This window comes from Scyliorhinus torazame, chromosome 17, assembly GCF_047496885.1.
Source record: "Scyliorhinus torazame isolate Kashiwa2021f chromosome 17, sScyTor2.1, whole genome shotgun sequence".
In the NCBI taxonomy this organism is placed as follows: domain Eukaryota; kingdom Metazoa; phylum Chordata; class Chondrichthyes; order Carcharhiniformes; family Scyliorhinidae; genus Scyliorhinus; species Scyliorhinus torazame.
In genome coordinates, this window is record NC_092723.1 from 33,317,200 (window position 1) to 33,342,855 (window position 25,656).

Genomic DNA, 25,656 nt, shown 5'->3' on the forward strand with positions numbered 1-25,656 from the left:
AAATATGGGAACTCAAGACCTTCTGGCTTGATTGCAGGAAGAATCTAAAAGCATGAAGAAATGCAAAGGGAGTGATGTGGTGGCAAAACCCCCATGGAAATGGTTATGTCCAACTTCACTTCCACACAATCTTGCCTTGGTCATGCACCAAAGCTAACCTTGGAATTGCACGTCCAAAAAAAGCTTAAAGTTAAAAATTGAGAGACAACATTTTGAGTTTTCTTATTGCAATCATTTAATTCTCATGATGAAAAGACCATGAATGAGATTCTACTTCACGGTATTGCTGCTACATGCTCCTTATCTTGCCATTTGTTATTGAAGGGGAAAAACAAAAGAGTCAATCAGAATATTAGTCGAGTATTGTAAAGAACCTTCTACCAATTCAGTTTGTAAAGAAGCCGCCATCAAATTTTCTAGAATATCCCCGGTTGGTGGCAGCTGTGTGTTGGCTTCCTGTGAAGAAAAGTGAACAAAACATGTTAACATTCAGACTAAAATACAATCTCTTCCACAACAAATTTCTTTTTCTGTTTTCTCATGAAGGACAAGAATTCAAAGGTCTAGTAGTGTCCAGCTCTGTGATAGCATGAGTGTGTCTCAACAATGAGTGCCAGGAGCATATTTGAATCTGACTGGGGCAGCATCACTTCTAAAATTGACTTTCTCTTCACTGCATGCTCACATGTAAGTACTTAACAGCAGAGAAGAATGTTAATTGATATTTTTCCCTCTCACATAGGAAGAAATAACAATGCAATGTTCTACTACAATCCTAGTTGAGATTTCATAATGGAACAGAGATCAATAATTGGGCCTTCCTCTCATACATAATTCAGTAATATAAAAACAACTCTTAATTTTCCGCAGGCCTTCTGCTGCAGCGTCACTGTAACTTCACTGTAACTGCAGCAGAAATAAGACTTCCAACATGATTTTGGTGAAATTATGATGGTGCAGCAACATGGGCGGAATTCTCTTTCCCCCCCCCCACCCCACGCCGGGTGGGAGAATTGCCCGGGTGCCGCTCGAGTCCCACCACGCCGCCCCGATGCCCGCACGCGATTCTCCCACCCACCCCAAACCGGCGCGGCGAGAATCACGGCTGGCCCCTGGGAGAATCGCCGCTTGCCGTTGGTAACGGGAGAGCGGCGATTCTCCGGCCTGAATGGGCCGAGCGGCCTGCCCAACACGACAAGTTCCCGCCGGCGCCATCCACACCTGGTTGCTGCCAGCGGGAACAGGGTGGGAACACTGGGGGGGGGGGGGGGGGGGTTCCTGCACCGAGGGGGGCCTCAAAAGGGGTCTGGCCCGCGATCGGTGCCCACCGATCGGCGGGCCAGACTCTCTGAAGGAGGACCTCCTTTCCTCCGCCACCCCACAAGATCCATCCAACATCTTCTTGCGGGGCGACCGCGGGGTGACGTCATTTACGCGGTGCCGTTCGCGTCATTTACGCGCCGCCGCTTTTACGCGGCGCCAAGGCCCAGCGCGCGTAAATGACACGGCACCGCCCCTAGCCCCCTGGGGGCAGGAGAAGAGGGGGCTGGGAGCGGCCTCCGACACTGGGGTGAAACACTCCGGTTTAAACAAAGACCTGCCAGATACCAGTGGGTGTCCTTTCTGTCACCTCAAAAGAGCATGTTAAAATGGAAGGCTGAGGCAGCATGGTGGTGCAGTGGTTAGCATTGCTGCCTCACGGCCCCAAGATCCCAGGTTCGATTCTGGGTCACTGTCCGTGTGGAGTTTGCACATTCTTCCCGTTTGCGTGGGTTTCGCCCCCACAACCCAAAAGATGTGCAGGGTAGGGAGATTGGCGACGCTAAATTGTCCCTTAATTGGAAAAAATTAAATGGGTACTCTAAATTTTAAAAAAATGGAAGCCTGGAAAAGGGAGCTTGACGTCGGAAACCAATTGTCTCGTGGTAAATTCAACTGTGTGCTGACCTGATTTCCACAGAGCAAGCAGGGTTAAAATTACACCTTTCATGTTGAGCTATATCTAAATTTCCTTGATTTAAATGCCCATCAAATCTGCACCAACCCTACCGAGGCCCACACCCTATTCCTGTAACCCAGTAACCCCACCTAATCTTTTGGACACTAAGGGGCACTTTAGAATGGCCAATCCACCTAACCTGTACATCTTTGTACTGATGTCAGACCTAATTTTGTGAATGCTATAGGGCAGTACAGTGGTTAGCACTGGTGAGTCACAGCGCCAGGGACCCGGTTCGATTCTGACCTTGAGTGACTGTGTGTGTGGAGTTTGCACATTCTCCCTATATCTGCATGGGTTTCCTCCGAGTGCTCCGATTTACTCCCACAGTCCAAAGGTGTGCAGTTTAGGTGGATTGGCCATGCTAAATTGCCCCTTAGGTGGGCAGGGGGGTGAGCCTAGGTATGGTGCTCTTTCGGAGAGTCGGTGCAGACTCGATGGGCCAAATGGCCTCCTTCTGCACTTAGGAATTTTATTTATGTATGGAGATTATATGGCGATGTTCATTTAGTTATTTTCACGCCCAAACAAAATGAATCAACCACTGCATTTTGGAAGTCTTTACATGTCCTATTTCTGATTAATTTCAAACAACTAACTATTGAAGGGTATGTATGTGGGCAGGAAGTGGGGACGGTGGCAGATGCACCCTAACACCAGCAGCTAAGCTTGCTAGGCAACACACATTACAGAAATAAATACATGTAAAATTCACAGAACTGATTTCTCACTTATTGTTCCGTCAATGCTATGAATGGGTAATTTTGCTGGCGACATCCAAAGTCTTGGGGGTGGTCTTGCACATAAATAATTAGCTCTGGCATCTGACTCCTCAGGTGCACAACCACAAATTTCTTTTTGCACTGCCTCCTTTGCTATTTTCCTACGAAATATGTCTTCTGGTTGTTGCTCATCCATGCCTAACCAACAACCTCTGCAAGTAATTAAGAAAATGTAGCAAACAGTTAAGTTGTATGTAATTTTACAGGATATGAAATGTTTTGCTCTTTAACAGCATTTCTGATGTGCAGAGTCAGCACCCATCATAATAGCCAATATCAATCTATTCCAAATTGTCATTAGTCCCTGGGAAAACACTATCTACTATCCTGTCAATTCCCATTCTTGCATAGTTTAGATCAGTGTTTTTTTTTTACCCGGGACCCATTTTTACCAACCAGCCATCCTTCGAGACCCACGCCGGCCGACCTTCGCAACCTACGCCGGCCAACCTTTGCAACCCACACGGGATCCGTTGAAAAAAATAACGAGGTTTGTCTGAACTCACCATGTTCAGTCTTCAAATATCTTTGAAGTTTTGAGGGTTTTAAACTTTGATTTGCCAGTGCTTCCCTGCATATAACACACATGAACTTTGAACCTGATTTGCAGTGGAACAATTAATAACCCATATCTCAAGAAATCATCTTTATGCTGCTTTGTTGCTGCAAAATGGAGAAATCTCTCTCGCACCCATAACATGTGACGTCATCATACGGGGTGTGACCTGCTCTCTGCCACCGCTTCCGGTGGGAGAAGTCTGTCATTTGCAACAAAAAAAAAACTTGCCCCGGACAGCGCTCTAATGTCAGGAGAAGGCGGTCCACCCCGCTGGGCTCCAGGCCTGTGCACTGCTTGATCCGGCACGCATGCGCGTGAAGACCGGCAATCTCAAAACTCCGTTGTTGCCGGCATTTTTGAAAGCCAGTCATGGCCATTGGGCGTTCCTCCCGCGATCGGGGATACTGCGACCAGGTGTCGTGAACCTACCGAAACCTGCCCGCGACCCACTGAGGGTCGCGACCCTGAGTTTGAAAACCCCTGGTTTAGATTCATATTCTTGTTCTCCACAATTTTTTTTTAGAAATATTTCTTTCAAATTTTTTAATATTTTCAACAAACCCTCCCCCCAGAAAAAAGAAAAACAAAGAACACATAAATAAACATCTTACAGCTACATCACGAATTCCCCCAATATACAAACCCCCATTAAGCAATCATAAACACAGTAGAAAACACAAAGTACACCCCGTCCCCCCTCTGGGTTGCTGCTGCTGCTGACCACCTCCTAACGCCCCGTTAGAAAGTCTAGGAACGGTTGCCACCGCTTGAAGAACCCTTTCACAGACCCTCTCAAGGCAAATTTTACCCTCTCCAATTTAATGAACCCTTCCATGTCGCTGATCCAGGCTTCCACGCTTGGGGGCCTCGCATCCTTCCACTGTAGCAGAATCCTCCGCCGGGCTACCAGGGACGCAAAGGCCAGAATACCAGCCTCTTTCGCCTCCTGCACTCCCGGCTCGTCCGATACACCAAATAGTGCTAACCCCCAGCTCGGCTTAACCTGGGTGTTCACCACCTTAGACATCGTCCTCGCAATACCTCTCCAGAACCCATCCAGAGCCGGGCACGCCCAGAACATATGGGTATGATTTGCTGGGCTCCCCGACACCTCCCACACCTGTCTTCCACCCCAAAGAACCTGCTCAGCCTCGCCCCTGTCATATGCGTGCTGTGAAGAACCTTAAATTGTATCAGGCTAAACCTGGCGCAAGAGGAGGAAGAATTAACCCTACCCAGGGCGTCCGTCTACATACCCTCATCTATCTCCTCCCCAAGCTCCTCCTCCCATTTACCCTTTAGCTCCGTCACCGAAGACTCCTCCTCCTCCTGCATCTCCTGGTAGATCGCCGAGACCCTGCCCTCTCCAACCCACACCCCCAAGAGCACCCTATCCTGGATCCTGAATGCTGGAAGCAGCGGGAACTCCCTCACCTGCTGTCATATAAATGCCCTTACCTGCATGTACCTGAAGGCATTTCCGGGGGTGAAGCCTGAATTTTTCCTCCAGCGCCCCAAGGCTCGCAAATGTCCCATCTAAAAACAGGTCCCCCATCCTTCTAATTCCTGCCCTGTGCCAGCTCAGGAACCCTCCATCCATTCTCCCCGGGACGAACCGATGGTTCTCCCGGATCGGGGACCAAACCGAAGCCTCTACCTCACCCCTGTGGCGCCTCCACTGCCCCCAAATTTTCAAAGTCGCCGCCACCACCGGACTCGTGATGTACCTAGTCGGCGGGAGCGGCAGCGGTGCTGTCACCAGTGCTCCCAGACTCGTTCCCACACAGGACGCCATCTCCAGCCTCTTCCACGCCACCCCCTCCCCCTCCATTACCCACTTGCGTATCATCGCCACATTGGCAACCCAGTAATACCCACACAGATTAGGTAACACTAACCCTCCTCTGTCCCTACTCCGCTCCAAAAACACCCTTCTCACCCTCAGGGTCTTTTTCGCCCACTCGAATCCCATGATGCTCCTACTGACCTGCTTAATAAAGTCCTTGGGGATCAGGATAGGGAGGCACTGGAATATAAAAAGGAACCTCAGGAGCACCGTCATCTTCACCGACTGTACCCTATCCGCCAAGGAGAGTGGCAGCATATCCCACCTTTTAAACTCCTCCTCCATCTGCTCCACCAGCCTCGTCAAGTTGAGCTTGTGTCGGCCCCCCCAGCTCCTGGCCACCTGGATCCCCAGATACCGAAAACTCCTTTCCGCCCTCTTCAGTGGAAGCTCGTCTATCCCCCTTCTCTGGTCCCCTGGGTGTACCACGAAGAGCTCACTCTTCCCCCACGTTGAGTTTATACCCGGAAAAGTCCCCAAACTCGCTGAGGATCCGCATCACCTTCGGCACCCCCCCCACTGGGTCTGCCACATACAGTAACAGGTCATCGGCATACAATGAAACCCGGTGTTCCTTCCCCCCCGGACCAGCCCCCTCCAGTTCCTGGACTCCCTTAGAGCCATAGCCAAAAGCTCAATTGCCAATGCAAATAGCAAGGGGGATAGGGGGCATCCCTGCCTCGTCCCCCGGTACAGCCGAAAGTATTCCGACCTCCTCCGATTCGTGGCCACACACGCCACCGGGGCTTCGTAAAGTTGCCTAACCCAACTAATGAACCCTCCCAGAACCCAAACCTCCTCAACATTTCCCAGAGGTACCCCCACTCCACCCTATCGAAGGCCTTCTCCGCGTCCATCGCCGCCACTACCTCCGCCTCCCCCTCCACTGTTGGCATCGTGATTACGTTAAGGAGCCTCCGCACATTGGTATTCAGCTGCCTTCCCTTAACAAAACCCGTCTGGTCCTCGTGAATCACCCCCGGGACACAGTCCTCAATTCTGGTAGCCAACACCTTCGCTAACAGCTTCGCGTCCACGTTGAGGAGAGATTGGCCTGTACGACCCACACTGTAATAGGTCCTTGCCCTGCTGCGAGATCAGCGCCTTGAACATCGTCGGGGGTAGGGCCCCCCCCCTCCCTCGCCTCATTGAAAGTCCTCACTAATAGAGGGCCCAGCAGGTCCATGTACTTCCGGTAAAATTCCACCGGGAACCCATCTGGCCCCGGTGCCTTCCCCGTCTGCATACTCCCCAGCCCCTTAGTCAGCTCCTCCAGCCCTACCGGTGCCCCAAGCCCAGCCACCTGCTCCTCCTCCACCCTCGGGAACCTCTTGGTCTCCCCAATATGTCACCCGATCAAACTCTTTCATTATTTCATGGACCTTCAAACCTAGTTGGGCATGAGGCATACTTCCTTATATATGTTTCCATAGATAGTTTAACCTGGAACAGGTCACTAGTCTATTGCCAGGGGCTTGAGGGGTGCCACTCTTCATCAAGAATGGCAGACCAGGAGTCTCTCCCACTTTTACCGCCTGCCATTGGTGTGTGTAGGAGGGATTGGAAAGTTGATACTCAACCTGTTTGGCTGCGTTATGAATGCACCTTCCTTGGCCATTAAGTACTGGGATGACACTCAGACCCAGAACTTTTGGCTCAAAGGCAGGGATGTTACCCACTGCGCCACAAGATCTCCCCATCTATCAGGTTGCTTCTGCATTAAAATGAGGAAACCCAGGTACCTAAGCTTATCTAAGTAGTTATGGGCATTAAAGATAGGAGTTACTCCCATGTGTCTTCTGTAGGCCTTTTCCAAGAGTACTCTGTTACCAAACATGAGGAGACCAGAGCTGGACTCGCAACCTGCATAATGACAGAATGTTATCTTTTGATTTATATTGAATGGTTCCATAAATACGAATCAATTTTGTTCCATTACATACAATTTTGGACAACACTATTAGCAAACAAAGGTAGTTTTAAGTAATCTCTTTGTATTTGTGGGTATTAGAAATACGGTATAGCTTTAAGTAAGTTTAATTTTGTGTTTCTGTGTAAGAAACAGTTAAACCTTGAGTTAGCTATCTGTTAAACAAATGTTGCTGTGCCTGGATTTTGGTTTCCTTTTAAACTATGCCTGAATTTTAATTAAAGGGTTTACGACTTGAAAACAAACAAACAATGGTTAAAGAAAGACTAGGCTGTTACTTAGTAAACAGGGGCCCAAGCTGAAAAGTATAAGCACTTGTGTGATTCAGCTGGAATCAGTTATCTGAGAAGAAAGCAGCTCTCTCAGAAATTGACGGCAGAGAGGCAGTATGATGGAGAAAGAGTCGGAAAGCAAGTCCCAGAAGCGAAAGAACAGGGGCGGGATTCTCCGTAATCGGCGCGATGTCCGCCGACCGGCGCCAAAAACGGCACGAATCAGTCCGTCATTGCGCAGCCCCAAAGGTGCGGAATTCTCTGCATCTTGAGGGGCCGAGCCCTCACCTTGAGGGGCTAGGCCCACGCCGGACTGATTTCCGCCCCGCCAGCTGGCGGGAAAGGCCTTTGGTGCCCCGCCAGCTGGCGCGGAAATGACTTTGCCGTGCGGCGCATGCGCGGGAGTGTCAGCGGCCGCTCACTGCATCCCCACGCATGTGCAGTGGAGGGGGTCTCTTCCGCCTCCGCCATAGTGGAGACCATAGCGAAGGCGGAAGGAAAACAGTGCCCCCACGGCACAGGCCCGCCCGCGGATCGGTGGGCCCCGATCGCGGGCCAGGCGACCGTGGGGGCACCCCCCGGGGCCAGATCGCCCTGCGTCCCCGTCCCCCAAGGACCCCGGAGCCCACCTGCACCGCCTTGTCCCGCCGGTATGAGAGGTGGTTTGATTCTCGCCGGCGGGACAGGCATTCCAGCAGCGGGACTTCGGCCCATCATGGGCCGGAGAATCGTCGGGGGGGGGGCCGCCAACAGGCGCGGCGCGATTCCCACCCTCGCCGAATATCCGGTGCCGGAGAATTCGGCAACCGGCGGGTGCGGGATTCACGGCAGCCCCCGGCGATTCTCCGACCCGGCGAAGGGTCGGATAATCCAGCCCCAGATATTTCTACAACAAAAGAGAAAATGCTGGAAAATCTCAGCAGGTCTGGCAGCATCTGTAGGGAGAGAAAAGAGCTAACGTTTCGAGTCCGATGACTTTGTCAAAGCTAACAGACAGAGAAAGTGGGAAATATTTATACTGTGGAGTGAGAATGAAAGATGAGTCTAGGGAATGGAAAGAGAAGTCCTATGAAAGCTGGTCAAAAGGAAAAAGAACTGGAATCTCAACAAGGTACTGCTCGATGAATTTAAAGAACGTCGCAGAGAGAGAGGCTCTTAGTTGAAGACAGAGTGGCAAGGTGGGGGACCTGGTGAAGTCGGCTAGCAAGAAGCCAGATATCTGAAGTAATCCATAGTTGGTGTGTTAGGAAAACAAAGGTCATTTTAAGGGATTTATATTTGTGTAGGTAAATATTAGAAATAAGGTATAGTTTTAAATGGATTTAATTTAATGTTCTTGTGCCACAAAGGGTAAAATCTATAGTTAGATTCATGCTGGACAAAGGTGTTTTTATGTGTGGGAGTTGGTTTAAATTCCAACTGTGATTCTATTGTGCTTAGATAGGTTGTGGCATAAAGAGTAAATAGAAGTAGTAGTGGTTGCTTAGCAATAGGGGCCTTTTATGGAAGGAAGGTTTTATGTTTTATTTTTTAGCTAAATTTTTTTGGAGACAGCACACTGGGGAGTGAACATTTTTCAACTCTGCCAGAAGAAAAACTGGACAGGATGGGAGCTGCAAAGAGGCTGGCTACCCAAAGAACCAGATAACCAGAGAATTGGGTAAGAGAACTGAGACCAATGTATTTTCAGGAGAATTCAAGGGGGAAAGCAAACAAAGTGTTCCAAATTAAAAAGACAGTTGTAGTAAGCAGATTTCAAATGGGAAGTTTGATGCCATCTTAATAGAGTTTGAGAATCGATAGTTAAAGCAATTGTGAACAGTTTGTCCAACAGTTAAGACAAAGAAATCATAGAATCATAGAATCTACAGTGCAGAAGGAGGCCATTCGGCCCATCGAGTCTGCACCAGCTCTTGGACCCTATCCAAACCTACACCTCCACCCTATCCCCATATCCCAGCAACCCCAACCAACACTAAGGGCAATCCTAAAGGGGAAGTAGTAAAACATAGATTTGTTGTTAAAAGTGGAGCAGAATCTTTGTTTCCTAGTTATTTGGAAAACCTGGACTGGATTTCAGAATGGAAAGCAGTGTTGTGAAAGAAGATTTTAAAACATGTTTTCTGGGAGTGCAATTTGGACAATCATCTGGGTAGATTATTAGGAGAAATCCACAGACATTCACTTATGGTTCAGAATGGAGAGTGTATTTGACCACAGCCAGCTTGTCTGTTTAAAGAGATGTTGTGTATCTTAAGATATGCTTAGTAATCTGTATTAATCTTAAAACCTGTGTATTTGTTAAACTAAGAGGATGTAAAGGAGCATTGTATCATAATAAAATCTTTTAATGCAGGATTTTTCAAAGTGTGGGTCACGACCCACAGGTGGGTCATGGGCAGGTGTCTGGAGACTCTCGGAGTGATCAGTCGAGCTATTCTTGTGGTGGTCCTGATAGCCGGAGATGCGCCCGATGGCCGCTTCTGGCTTTTAAATTGAAAATGGCACCACTGCCACCTTTTTAAATGAAAAGAAATGAGGCTCTGTGCAGTTATCCAGCCAGAAGCGGTGGGTGGGTTGAAGTTGAGACCCCAGAGTCAGTTAGTAACTTACAACTGACGCCAAATTAAAAGATGATGCTGCTGTACTTGACCTGTGATACCTCATTAAAAAGCCCATGAGGCTGTCAGCATTCTAGAGAAGCATCTCCCAGGAGTATCCAGTGCTGATTAAAATGAGCTTTTTTGGTATTGCCCTTGACGACGACCTATACGTTAGAGCTTGGATTTTCCATTTCCACAAAGACGAAGACAGCACAATGGCATTGGCTGAAGTCTGCACCTGATATGCGCATTGCCCTCTCCTCCTTTGCACCTGTTTCAAGTGTGATAGTGAGGACCGAGTAGGCTCACTTTCGCACCAAAGGTAAGCGAACAAGGGCAGCACGGTGGTGCAGTAGTAGCACTGCAGTCTCACGGCACCGAGGTTCCAGGTTCGATCCCGGCTCTGGGTCACTGTCCGTGTGGAGTTTGCACATTCTCCCCGTGTTTGCGTGGGTTTCGCCCCCACAACCCAGAGATGTTCAAGGTGGGTGGATTGAACATGCTACATTTCCCTTTAATTGGAAAAAATGAATTGGGTACTCTAAATTTATTTTTTAAATGGTAAGCGAACGTGGTGTGTGTCGCCAAGGCCGGCTGGCATGTATGGCAAAGGTCGACCGGCGTAGGTCGTGAAGGTCAGCTGGCATGGGTTGCGAAGGGGAGCCAGTTGGTAAAAGCTGGTCCCGGGAAAAAAAGTTTGAAAAACACTGTTTTAAAATTTGTAAATGTTTTTTTCCTTGTTGTCAAAACTAATTAGTCATCCTGTGAGTCTGGTCCTTCACGTTTTATATAAAAAATTTAAAGTTATGGGACTGGATTCACCAACGGCGGGATCCTCCTCTTCGCTGGCAACGCACTCACACCCGCGGATTTCCCGACGGCGTGGGGGTGCCCACAATGGAAAACCCCATTGGCCGACTGCCTGGACTGAGGATCCCACTGCCGGCGGGGCACACTGCACCCGTTTTGGGTGCGGCAGGACAGAGAATCCCGCCTACGGTCTTTTGAACTTCGGTTCCTTTCAGGAACCTTCTCTTCCAGTTAAAACATCAACTGGGTACATAACAGGTGACAGCTTAGTACAGCCTGTGAAGGAATAGTATTCTGTTGGCATGGCTGGGTAACTGAGAGATGTTTTTGAAGCTTGAATGCACATGGCAATCCAAGACAGAGGAATAATGAAAGGAGAAATTGTAATACTGCAAGTGGATCCTTGGTAAAGGCATTCAAGAGAAAGTGTTGTGAGGGAGAAGACTCTAAGGCGTGTGTTTTGAGGGTGGAGTTTGGAAATGCCGCTATGGAAATCAGGAGTTCCAGTGAGACCAATTGGCTCACAGTGCGCTAAGCATCTGGAGGGATTTGATGAGAAATCCACAGAAGTTGTATTGGGTGGCATCTGCTGCTTGGTTTCAGAGTGTGGTGTGTCTGACTACATTTGGCTTATTGGTTTACATGGACAGTGACTTACCAGGAATATTAGAATTTAAGATATTTTGTAACTTGTGTGATTCTTATAAATCTGTATATACTTGTAAAGGTGTAGTGGGAGTGAATGAGTAGTGCATTATAGTTAATCTTTTCACATTTAATAAATGTTTTATTCTTTGTTAGAAGTTCATTGGCAGTTCCATGACTGTTCACCCACGTCTCTTAAACAAAATACAAGTTACGGTCTATTCTGGGACCTGACTATCCAGTAGTAACATCAGCTGGGATCGTAATATCACCCTCAGGAAAGATATTGAGGCCCTTGGTGCTGGTGCAGAAGAGGTCGACAGGGATGTTACCAGGTATGATGGACCTCGGTTATAGGCAAATATTATAAAATCCAAGGCTGTTCTTCTTGGAATGTGGAGACCAATAACGCTTTTTCAAAATACTGAGGTTTTGGTATGCATAGAGAAAGCCATTCCCTCTGGTGAGTGGATCAATAACCAGACATCATAGATTCAAAATCATTGGCAAAAGGGAGTGGGGAGGTAGAGTTGTTGGGATGAGGAATGCAGTAGCGGGAAAGATGGTGACCACTGATCATTTTAAACGGGTATTGGACAGGCACTTGATGATGAGGAACAACAAGGTATGGACAAAAGATGGGGATGATGGGTCAAGTGATCTCCTCCTGCACTGAAAGTTTCTCTAATTCTATAATACTCTTTAGTAATGAGTGCCCAATAATACCTGTCCTCTACTTTTCTTTATCTTCAAATGTGGGGTTAAATTGTAGAGCTAGGTATTAGATAGAGATACAGTAAAATAAAACATGAGGGGAAACATCGGAAAATTGAATTGGAGAAAATAAAAATAGCATGAGGAAAAGGCCTTGGGTAGTAAAATCTTCAAATGTAGATTTAAAATTATATTGCAAGTACATATTTGAGTTCTGTTTGAATAATATGGTGTTGAAGCTAGTTCTGACATTACTGCTATCACTTTAAATAGTTACTCCAGTATCATAATGTGTGTGGTTCTGCCACCTTGGGATGAAATCCCTGACAGAAGGTTGGCATGGGGACAGAATATAACTTTCTTGTTGGAACATTCGGGATTGATGCAGGTCTTGAAGAAGTTTATTGTGCAACTAATGCTATATTTACTGTAATTAAGAGTCAGCTGTGTTCATTTAGCAGACTTGTTCTCTCCAAGCCAGAAGATTATGGGTTCAATCTCGTATCCTCGGTTACTACTTCAGTATTGCAAAATGGGAATGCTACATTGTCAGAAGTGTGCTACTTCAAGAAAATGCTAAAGTCTTAACTATTTTTTTGATTGACTATCTTTTGGTACAGAATTATCTGAACTAACATTTCTTCCACTTCCAAATAAGGCTTATTGGGGCTTTGTTCATTCTGCTGTTTGTATGCAAATCACTCCTTTCCAAGGGCAATTAGGAATGTACAATAAATACTGGTCTTGTCAGTCATATTCACATCCCACTGCTAAATCTAAAAAAAAAAATCAAATTTCAAACTATTTTACATACAATGATTTGTGCGATAGATATAAATACAGCAGTGATTTGCATATAAACAGCAAAGAGAACAATTAAGCTATATTTAGCCACTTGGTAGTACAGAACTTGAGTATTGCTGAAAAAAAGAGAACCATTCTGTTCGAGCTTTTCATCTTGCACTCATCAGAAGAAATACAAATATGTCATTCCACAGGGAACAACAATTTATACAGCATGAGAAAAGGGTGATGATTGGTTGGCAATTCAGCTCTGATTGTTCTCGGCATTGCCATGGAGAATGCAAAAGCTCAGAAGGTCAGAGAAGGTGAGTTAAACGATGTTTAATAAATCAACAAAAAGCAAAGGCCGCAACACGGCATGCAGTTCAAACGGACTACCGATCACGCCAGTCCCAGTCCGGGCCGGCTTTTCTAAGGCAAATTTATGAGCCCCAGCTGGGTGGGCCTCCACCCAACAGCGGGGAAGCTTGTGTTCCACGAGTCCCATGTGGAGATCAATTGAGGTGTCCCCGTGGGTCTCCTGAGGGTTATTACAGAAAATGTACCAGGAAACTATTGTTCCTCAAACTTTTGTTCAATCAATAAAGGCACAATGCCTGTATATGTTCCTTTTGCCTGCAGAGTCAGGTATCTGTGTATGACCTTTTTGTAGGTTCTAGCAAGCATAAGTGAGCAATGTTGCAAACCCAACCGATAATATTAAATTGATTGTTAGTGTAATTCTTGGCACACTCGGGATTGTTCAGCAAGTGCTGTCCAATCACATAATCATCGCCAATGTTAGACATCATGTTCTGAGTTTTACAAGTACAGTCTGGTTGAGTACAGTCAGTTCTCTCTGGCCATTGTGAGCAAATGAAGGGACATGTCATTTAATATGATTCGCCAGTCACCAGCTATATTCAATTAGGCGGATTTTCCACGCATGGCAGATGAAGCACAGCAGAAGTATGCTCTTCTCATGTGCAGCTGAACCTGTATTTCTGAGTTCACTCTATTGCCATGCCTCAAGCAGTTAATGCAGGAATTCCTTTTGGAATGGACATGCACCCAAAATGAATGTAGACCATTTCCCGACAGCAGCTGGAACAAAGACTTTCAGCTGCTGTCCAAAGGAAGCAGGCTGATGTTCCACAGCCTTCCTGGTTTTACTTGTTGGACCTGAAAGTGAGGAAGCTTCTGGCAGGGCCATCTCCGATTGTCTAATCTGTGCATTAGGAAGAAACTCAAGCCCACTTCCAGTGGCTGCTGCTGCATTTGAGTCTACCAGGCAGAGTTATGGGAAAAGTATGCTGCAAGCATTTTGAAGTCTCACTGGAATATACTTGAAGAAAGTATGGCGTGGCGGGGCGGGGGGGAGAGAAAGAGTGTCACCTGAATGAAAAATCAGCCAACTACATCTGTGGGTTGTCCTTTATCTTAACATTGCAGTTAGTATCAGCTAATCCCCTCCTTTGACTTGTTTGCAGTGCAAACTAACCAGATCGATCTTTACCTTTGTCCTCATGAAGAACAGTTTTGGTTTGGCAGGAGCTTTTGGCAAGGTGGCACTGAACTGTATGAATAAAGGATCTTCATAGTGTTGCAAATGCTATTTTCCCTAAACAATGTCTTTGAAATAATTAATACCAAAAAGTGTCAAAATAAATCTAAAACCACTGCTAACCCGATTGGGAATATCTGCACTACACTCATCGTATTTTTTTATTGTGCTATTAAAAGTTTGAATGGCACAGTAACTTGAAGTGCACTTGTCTTACAACACACTTACCTCTGAGGATCGCAGGTCTGTTTTTGAAGAAGTACCTCATTCTTATGTTTCAAAAAAGCTTCTGAATGATTATAAACAGTATTAAGATGAAGATCCAGACTGTCTCTGGGTGCCTGTTTGAACAATGTACAATCTTCAAAACTATAAAATCGGCAACTTGAAGTATTAATTAAAAGAAATGTTTTAACTTCAACCATATTCAGTAAGGCACTTTCTGCATTTTTACATTATTATACTTCATAATTAATCCCAAACGTGTTTTGGAGATATTTGGGTGATTATCTCCTTATCTGATCCCAGGGACTACTTAACCCCTGCAAGCAAAGCAGAGGAAAATTTGGGCAGAAACACTTTGAGTCCATCTCCTTCGCATTGCCTCAGGACTTCTTGTGTTTCCTGGAATAAGCATGCTGGGTCGCACCTATAACAGGCACAAGCAATATCCGAATGTGGAAAGGTATGTGGCGGTAATGTCATAATCACCCGGGTGGTTGGATGAAAATTGTCCCTATTATTTTAATCGAGAGCACAATCATAAAAGGATGTTCGGTGCGACATGGAGAGACTTTCCACTTTGCAGGCTTTTTGGCAGGTATTCAACCATCATTATTTTCAATTACTATCCATATGATAAAGCTACATTTTCTCATAACAGCAGTAAAGATTCTGAAGGACACATAGGGCACGGTCTTCCAGCCTCGTTACACTCGCGCTCAAGCGTAACGAGGCCGGTGAATAGAGAGGCCAAAACGAGATCCGGGGGGGGAGGGTTGTTTCCCTGGAGGGATAGGCAAAGGGTCCAGGGGTCAGCCTGTATTGACAGAGGTATCATAATGGTTGTGCAAAAAATTGTTTAATGTGCTGTAGAATACTCCATTCCCGATAGTGCCATTCCCCCCAATCCCTCCAGCCTACAAATCCACCCACTATCCCGGTGCCCTCTGTGATCCTCAACATGCCTGGCTCTTCTACTATGTCTTGGTGTTTCCCCAGGATGCACATCGGAGGTCGAGGCAGCCAACTGCTTAGCTCTTTGCGTGGGCCTCGATGCCCTTGGCGGGCAACCTCTGGGGGCTCTGGGGCCGGACGGCCTTGGCTCACTTGTCGGCAGCACATGCATTGTCATGCCACCCTGTACCGTGTGCTGCCTGCAAGAAGTGGCCTCATCAGAGGGGTGGAACTAGGGGGAGCTGGTGGCTACTGTGGCCACTTCATGGGATGGGCCTGTGTTGGCACCCAGTGCCCTCTCCGCCCCATCGGTGCCCATAAGGCCCTGGGGTTCACCATGGGGCGGAGGGACAGCTGTTTGGAGCCCCGGCTGCCCCTGCATCGTCTGGCTCCGCCAGTCCTGGCGGCTCCCCATGGACCGCAATATGGGATCGATGCCCTCAGCGATGCTCCTCAGTGACTGGGCCATGCTCTGCAGTGCCTCAGCCATGCCCACCTGCGACTGGGACAAGCTCCGCAGCACCTCGGCCATGCCCATCTGAGAGCGGGACATGCCCCGCAAAACCTCATCAAGGTCAGCCTGGTACTGAGTCACATCCCCCAGAGAGGCAGACATTCTGTTGAGATCCTCAGCCATGACCGTCACTGACTGCGCGATGCCTTGGACCTCTTCACTCATAGTGCCGACGTCGTGCACCAGACACTCCGCTGCGGTCGCCACCCTAGCAGTGTTGACCTCAGTGCCATTCATTGTCGGTGCCATCTCCTGCGCCAGTAGCCTCTGGGACTCCTCTAAGAGGCGATGGATCTGCTAGAGTGACACTGACATCTCCCTCTGAATGTCCCGGCAGCTCTCTATCGTCTCTATCAGCTCCGGGTAATCCACTTCAAGATGTTCAGCATCAGGCTGGGACCCAGCTGGGTCCTGGGATCCAGCAGACCTCCGACTGCTGTCTCGTCTGGGGATTCCTGCCTCCACCACAATGTGGTGCTCACCAGGTTGTGCCCCAGAAGCCTGACCACTAACATGTCCCATCGAGATGTGTGTATCTGCACTGGTGGAGGGTGGGGGTGACAGCTGTGCCGCGACTAATATGGTGGCTCTCTGAGGTGGTCTCCTCGGAGTCTGGAGAGGGGCCACCCGGGATGAGCCGGCGCTGTCGGCTGGAGGACCTGCAGGACAATGCACATGTGGTCAGTGGGAGGGATGGGTCAGTCAGTAAGGCAATCACTACTCACGTTTGGCAGGTCCTCTGGATGGATCCTGGTGGTTCCTCACCTCTGCGGCGTCTGCCAGCTTCCGCATTGGTGACAGCCCTGTCCTCGGCCACACCAGTCACCTTCAGGGCCCCTTCCTCGAAGGAGGTGGGAAATGCGTTGGTGTCTACTCACTCATGCTGCCCGGTCACTGTAGGTCGTTGACCTTCTTCCTGCATTGCTGGCCAGTCCTTTTGGTCGTACTGTTGGAACTAATGGCTGCTGCCACCTTAGCCCAGGCAGCACTGACTGCCTTGTGGCTTACCCTCCGGGATCCCCGGGGGAACAGGACATCCCTCTTGGTCTCCACCGTGTCCAGGAGACTGCCGAGGTCAGCGTCCCCGAACTTTGGGGCCGGTCTCCTCGGCACCATTATTGCGAGCTGACTGGGGTTGCCTGAGCAAGTGCAGTTTAAGTGCTGCTCAACCTTGTTAGCGGGGGGGTGTTGGCGAGCGCGGTCCTGCTGAATCGGCTGGTGAGATGCTATTTGTGACAAGAAGCCTGTGAGGCCTCGTTAAGTGGACCAATTAACGTTGAATTGTGTTGCCGGTTTTGCTTGGCCGAGCACCGGGAAACACGCGGCAATTCCCGCTCGCTACAACACTTGGAAATTCTTCCGTAGCATCGCGCCCATTATCTCAAGATAGTATCACATACATGCTCTTTACCTACCCTCTCAGAGCAGTGGCTATGTTCAGATCTATATGTTGTATAGAACAGTTAAGAAATTTATGTTACATGCTATTCTTCTCTGAAATCTGGTTGGATATCCTAATTTACCCCCAGCTGGAAAACTTTACATCAAATTATTCCTTTCTCCGTCATGTGTTTATCTAGCATCGTCTTAAATGCATGGATGAAATTTGCTTGAACTACTTCTTGTACTAGCGAGTTCCACATTCTAACTACTCTCTGCGTGAAGGCAGTCTCCTGAATTTCCTATTAGATTTATTAACGTTGATCTTATAATTTTGGCTTGTAGTTTTGATACAAACAGAGATATCTTCACTGTGTCCTTCATAATCTTTACTGCTGTTATGAAAAAATGAAGTGTTACCATATGGGTAGTAATTGAAGACAATTATGGTTGAATACCTGCCTAAAAGCCTACCAAGTAGAAAATCACCCTCCACGTTGTTAACACTTAAGTGTACTGAACATCCTTCTGAAATTTGGGTCCATACTTCATAGAAAGCAGGTCCTAACTCTCCCTCCAGACGCATCTGTCACCCGATCTTTCATTCCAGCTCCTATGCACAACCATGTTCTTCATTTCAATCTGGAACATAAACTTATGCCCTTTTAACCAGCAGTTCAGAATCACCTATTCCCTTATGCATACTGTTTTAAGTGTATTTCATGGAGTAGATTTTGGCTTTGTGAAATAGTATAAAATGGAAATCAGCAGGGAAGCACATCTCTTCTGATTTTACATATATGAAAGTCAATGAGGACAAACATCAGAAGATACTTAAAGGAAACTGATCATTTGCTATCATCTGTATTATGTTGCCTCACAAAACCAAAATCAACCTCATGCATAATGATTCTGAGAATTCGGGATAGCAGAACTTAATTGATCCATCAGCTAATAAATTACTTAATTGTTCTGTTAAGACTTTTTGAAGCCTATGTTGGAGAATCAATATTTTGAATAATGTGTTTAGCTGTGGTCACCAAAACACTCAAACCATGGGGATGTTTCAATACAGAAATACAAATTCCCTTGTCTCAAAGAATTCTGAGTGGATGATCTTCAGAGGGCCTAATTTCTACTGATTTAGTTTAGCAACCTCCCAAAAGCGATTATAGAATTTCACTTTACAGATGACAGCAATTTACCAACAGGTAGGGAAACACCTCCATAGGTTTTAAAGTTTCATGTATTTTATACCTTGGGATTATAGATGTAAATTCCTTTGTTTGCATTTGACACAGTTAATGTTGCATTGAGTCGATTCCATGGATCCTCCTGTTGAGCTAAATGAGTTGGTTTGGGATACTGCTGACCCTGCAGGAAGGTAAGAATGCAAAGCATCAAGGACAGCACAACCCCACCCTTTGCTGTGCTCACTGATAAAAATATTTAACATATTGGGTGATCTGTGGCACTCTCCTTTCAGAACTACAATCGGCTTTGAAACCAGCTCAGTTTAAATGGATTAAATCTCTTCTGCTGAGTAACGGCAGAGCCTAAGTTTCATTTTGTTTGGCAGTCTGTTCTCAACCGGTGATTCTTTCATTCAGTAAAACGATGAGAAAAATTGATCTGAATTAAAACGATTGTATTTTCATCAATAAATCAAATGATACATTATACTTTGGACACTTGCTGTTGGAACTGTGAATTTTCCACACAGAAGCAAGCTGCATTCCCACGTTGTTAAATACATACCTGAACAATTAGATAATGCAGGTGGCTGTGTATACACTGACTTAGGATTTAAATGAGCTCCAAGAAGATTTAAAATATTTACAAGAGGTCTTTAAAAAATGCCAGGACGCTCTTTGGGTCCACTTTAATATTACACTCATTCTATTCCTTTCTATGTACTGTCAAACGCAAGAGGCATGAGACTATGTACTTCTGGAGCTACGTATCAATTGGGAGCCAGGTGGGGTCCTGGCTCCAGATTTATATTGCAACCTTAAGATCAGCGCAAGGCAGTAATTACCTAATTTAGAAAAAAAATGGTTTATGCAAACTATAACTAAAATTAAACTCAGTATTAATGTGAAGAGAATAACATTTAATCTTAGAAATAATTTTTGAACAGGGAAGTAGTGATAAGATGATACAAAACCTCTTGTTCAAACACTCAATAATTCTAGGAGAAAGGAAAGGCTGAGGGATGGAAGGAGGTATTAAGTTCTGAGGTTATAAAATATAATAAGTTTGAGTAGGAAACAGCACAGACACAACGAAAAGGAAGAGCTAGTAGAATGCAGCTTTGGAAGAATACTGCAACAAGAAAGTTCCCAGCAAGTGCTGATCTTTACAGCACTGCTAAAGTACAAGAAAAGAAATCTTGGCGGCCCAAAGGCGAAATACGAATATCTTTCTAACAGGTTTTCTCTCATCTGCTGATAAGAAAAGAGGGATGGATTATAGAAGACTTCCAAACATACAAGAGTTACTCAGATTTTGCACAACCCTAAGTGTCATGACAAGTTAGGGGTTGTTGAATGGAAAAATGGTTAGCAGAAAAGAGGAAGCTAAACTTCTTTGAGGCAGCTTTAGGAATGAATGGGAGAATTCCATTAAAGGGCAGATGTGCTAATGGCAACATAATTATTGGATGAAGAAGAATTAAAGATGGAATGATGGAAGAAAAGAAGACGACTTGAATTTATAAAGCAATTTTCATGATCTCAGGATGACCCAAAGTTTAAATAGATAAATTAAATAATCTTTATTGTCACAAGGAGGCTTACGTTAACAATGCAATGAAGGTACTGTGAAAAGCCCCTAGTCGCCACATTCCGGCGCCTGTTCGGGTACACAGAGGAAGAATTCAATGTCCAAATTATCTAACAGCACGTCTTTCGGGACATGTGGAAGGAAACTGGTGCACCCGGAGGAAACCCACGCAGACACGGGGAGAACGTGCAGACTCCACACAGACTGACCCAATCCGGGAATCAAACCTGGGACCCTGGAGCTGTGAAGCAACAATGCTATCCACTATGCTACCGCGCTGCCCAAAGTGTTTTATAGCCAGTAAATAAATTGCAATCATTGTTGTAATTTAGAAAACACCACAGCCCATTTACAAACAGCCTGTAGGCAGGTGATAGAAAGGATGTTGAGTACAGAGCAGGATCGACTCCAAGAGAGTGGATAAAGTTCGGAAGTAATTCATTCACTGTAAAGTGTTTTCAGACGTCCAGTGATTATATCCAACAATTTGAGTCATTTTAATTCTTCTAAGTTGCTTTAATAAATTGATTCCTTTCTTAACTGTGATTGCTTCCTGTACAGCAATTACTATTCTTGCAAACTACAAAGGGGTGCATTACATAGCTTATTTCATCAGAGATGAGGTTAGGAGGAGATTGAAAATGAGACGACAGTAACGAGAGAACACAAATTTAAGATCATCATGATTGAAAGACTACACTGCCTATCCAGCCAGGAAATCTTGCAGCATGTAGGTTTAGTGATTCTTGGAGGTAAAGGATATTGTTTGGGGTTTAAGGATGATTACAGAATAATTGAAGCTCAAGGTGAGGGAGTCCTAAGGTCAATGATGTGGAGGGAAGGATACTTCAAGGAGAGATCAGGGTTCAGATTACTATGTGACTTTGCAGGCAACTTATAAATCATTTTTAGGCCACTGGTAGAATGAATGAGTGTTAATTTGGGGGCACTTTACTTTCAGTTTTAGTGGATGTGGGACAAGGGGCTCTCTTTGGGCAGTTTGATCATTGACATTTTTAAGGAGGTTGCACGCCTATGATTATAGTGTCTTAATTTATAAGTGTTGTTAGCCATGTTTCCTCAACCTTGGGAAGCAGGCAGTTAAAGGAGGCAAGAAGGGGTGGATCTATCAGGCAGTAATTCTCCTTCACTTTTTCTGGACCAGCCAGAGCAGGAGTGTTTCTTCCAGGCTCATCAAGCTGACCTGTAAGCACTCTCCAATCATCTTCACAATCTGACCCATCATTAATTCCCAGCATGATCACAACATTCCTGCCAACACCCCCCCCCCCCCCTCCCCCCCATCCATCTTCAACACTCCCATCATTGGTCCAGGATGTCAGCTGCTATCTCTACCTCTTTGACAACCTCTGACCTCCCCTGTGATCTTGGACTCTTCTCTGAACCCTGATCTCTCCTTGAAGTATCCTTCCCTCCACATCATTGACCTCAGGACTCCCTCACCTTGAGCTTCAATTATTCTGTAATCCTCCTTAAACCCCAAACAATATCCTACCCACCACCTTTATTTCCAAGAATCACTAAATCTACATATTGCCAGGATATGGCATCATGCTGCAAGATTTCCTGGCTGGATAGGCAGTGTAGTCTTTCAATCGTGATGATCTTAAATTTGTGTTCTCTAGTTACTGTCGTCTCATTTTCAATCTCCTCCTAACCTCATCTCTGATGAAATAAGCTACAGTCTACTTGGTCTCTCTTCTTAATTAAAGCTCTGGTCCATGTTATCTTAGTGAATCTGTTCTGTACCTTCTCCATGGTCTTGGTATCTTTCCTAAAGGTGCCCCAAACTGAACATACATCCTAGCAGTGGCCTAAAAATGGTTGATATGGATTTAAAATTTCTCTATTCTCTAATTTGTAAAATCTCAGCCCTGCTTTCCTTTTATCAGTTTTTCTTTAATCAAGTTTTCCTTCCAAATTAAAAGTACTGGGAATCGAACGGAGCGGCCGCAGCAAAGACGCTCCCGCACAGCCACAAAATAATGGCTTTTTGGGGGGGATTTTCCCGGGGATTTTTTTTTTATTTTTAAAATTCTTTAGGCCCCACGAATTCGGCCCTGCCCAGGCACCAAAGCTCCGATCCACGGAGCTGGAGAGGGAGAGAGAAAAAAAAGGAGAGACTGGCCCCGGCGAGCTGCACGAGGAGGAGGAGTGGGGATCGCTCCGAAACGGCCTGAAAGTCGGAGCACGGAAAGGATCACAAGAACAAAATAAGAATTTTTAAATTCAACCTTCCTTGTTCCTCTCCTGCAAAATTTTTTTTTAAAAAGGAAAACTTTTAGAAAGGGGAAACCTTTCAAAAAAAAAAAAAATCCCTTTTTATTGAAAAACAATTGTTTTAAAAGGATTTTAAAAAAAACCCTTGAGGGTTTTTGGGGAGGGGGAACAAAAAAAAGAAGAATTTATTTTTCGCACCAAAACCCAGGAAAAAAAAGAAAGGCACAGACAGAAATATGCCTCCAAATAATAAATTGGGGGGAACGGCGAGATGTAAGAAGGAACAGCAGCGAAGGCGAAGGAAAAAAGCAGGAGTGCGGCCGCGCAGGCAGACGACCCCACGGGGCGAGGCGGAGGTTCAGGCGAATCAGGAAGCGGAAAAGCTGGCGAGCCGAGCAGCGGAACAGGAACAGGACGTGGCGACCATCCCCCCCACCCCCCCCACCCCTGTCCCGCACATGGGGAGGAATGGAGAAGCGTGCTGAAAACGGAAATAAACGCCATAAAGGAGGAGATAAAAAACGGAGATAAACGCCATGAGGGAGGCACTCAGGACAGAGCTCCACACAATGATGAAGGAGATGCTGGCGGAGACAACAGAAAAAATGCAGCGAACCATCAACGGCCTTGAAAGGAAGGTGGAGGTGCAGGAGAAAACTATTCAGGAGTTGGAGAGGGCCGTCTCGGACCAGAGCAACAGGATGGTAACTCAGGAAACTGAGGTGAAAAGGCTGGTAATGACCCAGGGGAGCCGAAGAGGGAAAGTGGAGGACCAGGAAAATAGGTCCAGGCGGCAGAATGTTAAAATAGTGGGTCTGCCAGAGGGGCTGGAGGGCAGAGATCCAACAGGCTACGTCACCCAAATGCTGGGCAAGCTAGTGGGAAGGGAGAAGTTTCCAAACCCCTCAGAAAACGCCAGGGCGCACAGGTCGCCCCAACCCAGGCCCAAAGCCGGGGAACAGCCTAGAGCGATTATCGTGAAGCTGCACAGGTTCCAAGACAGGGAAAAAAATCCTAAAGTGGGCCCGGCAGACGAAAGCGAGCACGTGGGAAGGGAAGACCAGAAGGGTGTACCAGGACATTGGGGCGGACCTGGCCAAAAAAAGGGCTGAATTTAACAGGGCCAAATCAGCACTTTACAAAAGTAATGTGAAATTTGGGATGTTATTCCCGGCCAAACTCTGGGTAACATTTGAGGGGAAGGAGCTGTTTTTTAACACCCCAGCGACAGTGGAGGAGTTCGTTAGAGCGAACAAACTGGGGGAGGGACAGCCACAACAGCCATCATTAAAGCGACGGGGATGGAAAAGAAAGGAAGAATCGGAACAAAGAGCAGCGGGCAGACCGCAAACAGAGACAATAAGATCACGAACTGTACACACGTGTTTGGTGCACTGTGCGGGACTGTGCTGACTCGTTCCCGGGCTCGTTCCACCTCTCAATGCAATGGGGGGGAGCGAAGTAAGGTGAATGAGGGTGAAAAAGACGGACAGGAGGGCGAGACAAGGGCTAGCAAAAAGAAGGTAAAACAGGACCAGAGCAGGGCAAGTGCTGGGAGGGGGGCCACCGTGCTAGCAAGGAGGGCTAACACGGGAGGCAGGAAGAAAGGAGGGCCGCGGCGCGCTTCTCAGGGGAGAGGGAGCGCCTTGCACAAAGAGAAGGGGGGGCAGGGCAGAAGGGGGGGGAAGAACACAGGGAGGGGACAGAGGAACAGGGACTGGGGGGGAAGAGGAGTCGGGGGGAGAGCGCAGAACAAAAGAGAAGCAAAGGGAAGGGTGAGGTAGATAAGCAGCACGAACACAGGCCGCGGCAGGCATGGAGCAGGGCGAGGAACCAAGATGGTGCCACAAACAGCCACTCGGGAGGGCTTCAGGACGAAGGGAGATGCTGGAGTGCAGCGGCGCAGCAACTTGGCATACACACAGCTGGCGGCCATGGTGGGTGCCCCCTGGACAAAAGGAAATCCCGGAGCCCTGGGGCCCGACCTCATGGTGAGAGCGGTGACCGGGGCCATTTTGCACAGCCCCCTAACGAAGGGAAACCCCGGAGGGCAGGGGCGCATCCACCAGGTAAGTATGGGTGAGTCCGCAGGACCGGGGGGTCAAAAACCCCTCACTAGGATTGTTACCTGGAACGTAAGGGGACTCAACGGCCTGGTCAAAAGATCTAGAGTTTTCACCCACCTAAGAAGCCTGAAAGCAGACATAATCTACCTACAAGAGACGCACCTGAGGGAGAAGGACCGACGGCTGGTAAGGAAGGGCGGGGTGAGACAGACATACCACTCATGCTATGGGACAAGGGCGAGGGGAGTAGCAATATTAATTAGTAAGAGAACGAGGTTTACGAGAGAACAGTTATGGACCCAGGGGGATGGTACGTCATGTTCAGCGGTGTCCTAGAAGGGGCACCGGTCGTACTGGTAAATGTGTACGTTCCCAACTGGGACGACACAGAATTCATAAAGAAGACCATGGCAGAAATCCCCGACCTTGACACACACCGACTGATCATGGGGGGCGACTTCAACTGTGTACAGGACTCACTGACCGACCGATCAAACCCCAGAGCAGGGAAAAAGACTGGCATGGCTAGGGAACTAGGAGCATTTATGGAGCAGATGGGGGCGGTGGACCCATGGAGGTTCCTGCACCCGTGAGAGAAGGAATTTTCATACTTCTCACAAGTACACAAGGTATACACCCGTATCGACTTCTTTGCAGTGGGGAGATCGGTGCTTCCAGGGATCACGGGAACGGAGTACTCCGCGATCGTTATCTCTGACCACGCTCCACACTATATGGATGTGAGGTTGGAGACAGGCCGTGTCCAGCGCCCCATATGGAGGCTGGACACGGACCTCCTGGCCGACAAGGCCTTCTGTCAGAAAACATCGCGGGCTATAGGCGACTACGTGAGTAACATCCAAAACGGGGAGGTCTCACTTTCCATGTTCTGGGAGGCACTGAAGGCCGTGATTAGAGGAGAGATCATAGCCTACAAGGCAAGCAGAGATTGGGAAGAGAGGGTGGCCAGGCAACAACTGGTGGACTC

General features: G+C 47.1%; 1 protein-coding gene across 1 annotated transcript in view; it reads right to left on the reverse strand.

Moving 5' to 3' along the window:
- Positions 1-210: 210 nt before the first annotated feature.
- The window catches only part of cfap276 (cilia and flagella associated protein 276), a 32,790-nt gene continuing 7,344 nt past the window's right edge, over positions 211-25,656 (reverse strand). Inside the window, exons 2-5 of the mRNA XM_072480298.1 lie at positions 18,835-18,951; positions 14,736-14,848; positions 2,731-2,933; positions 211-456 (exon numbers count right to left, since the gene is read on the reverse strand). Of these exons, the coding sequence (XP_072336399.1) occupies positions 386-456; positions 2,731-2,933; positions 14,736-14,848; positions 18,835-18,951 (504 nt within the window). The 3' untranslated portion in view covers positions 211-385. The remainder of the gene's footprint in view (positions 457-2,730; positions 2,934-14,735; positions 14,849-18,834; positions 18,952-25,656) is intronic.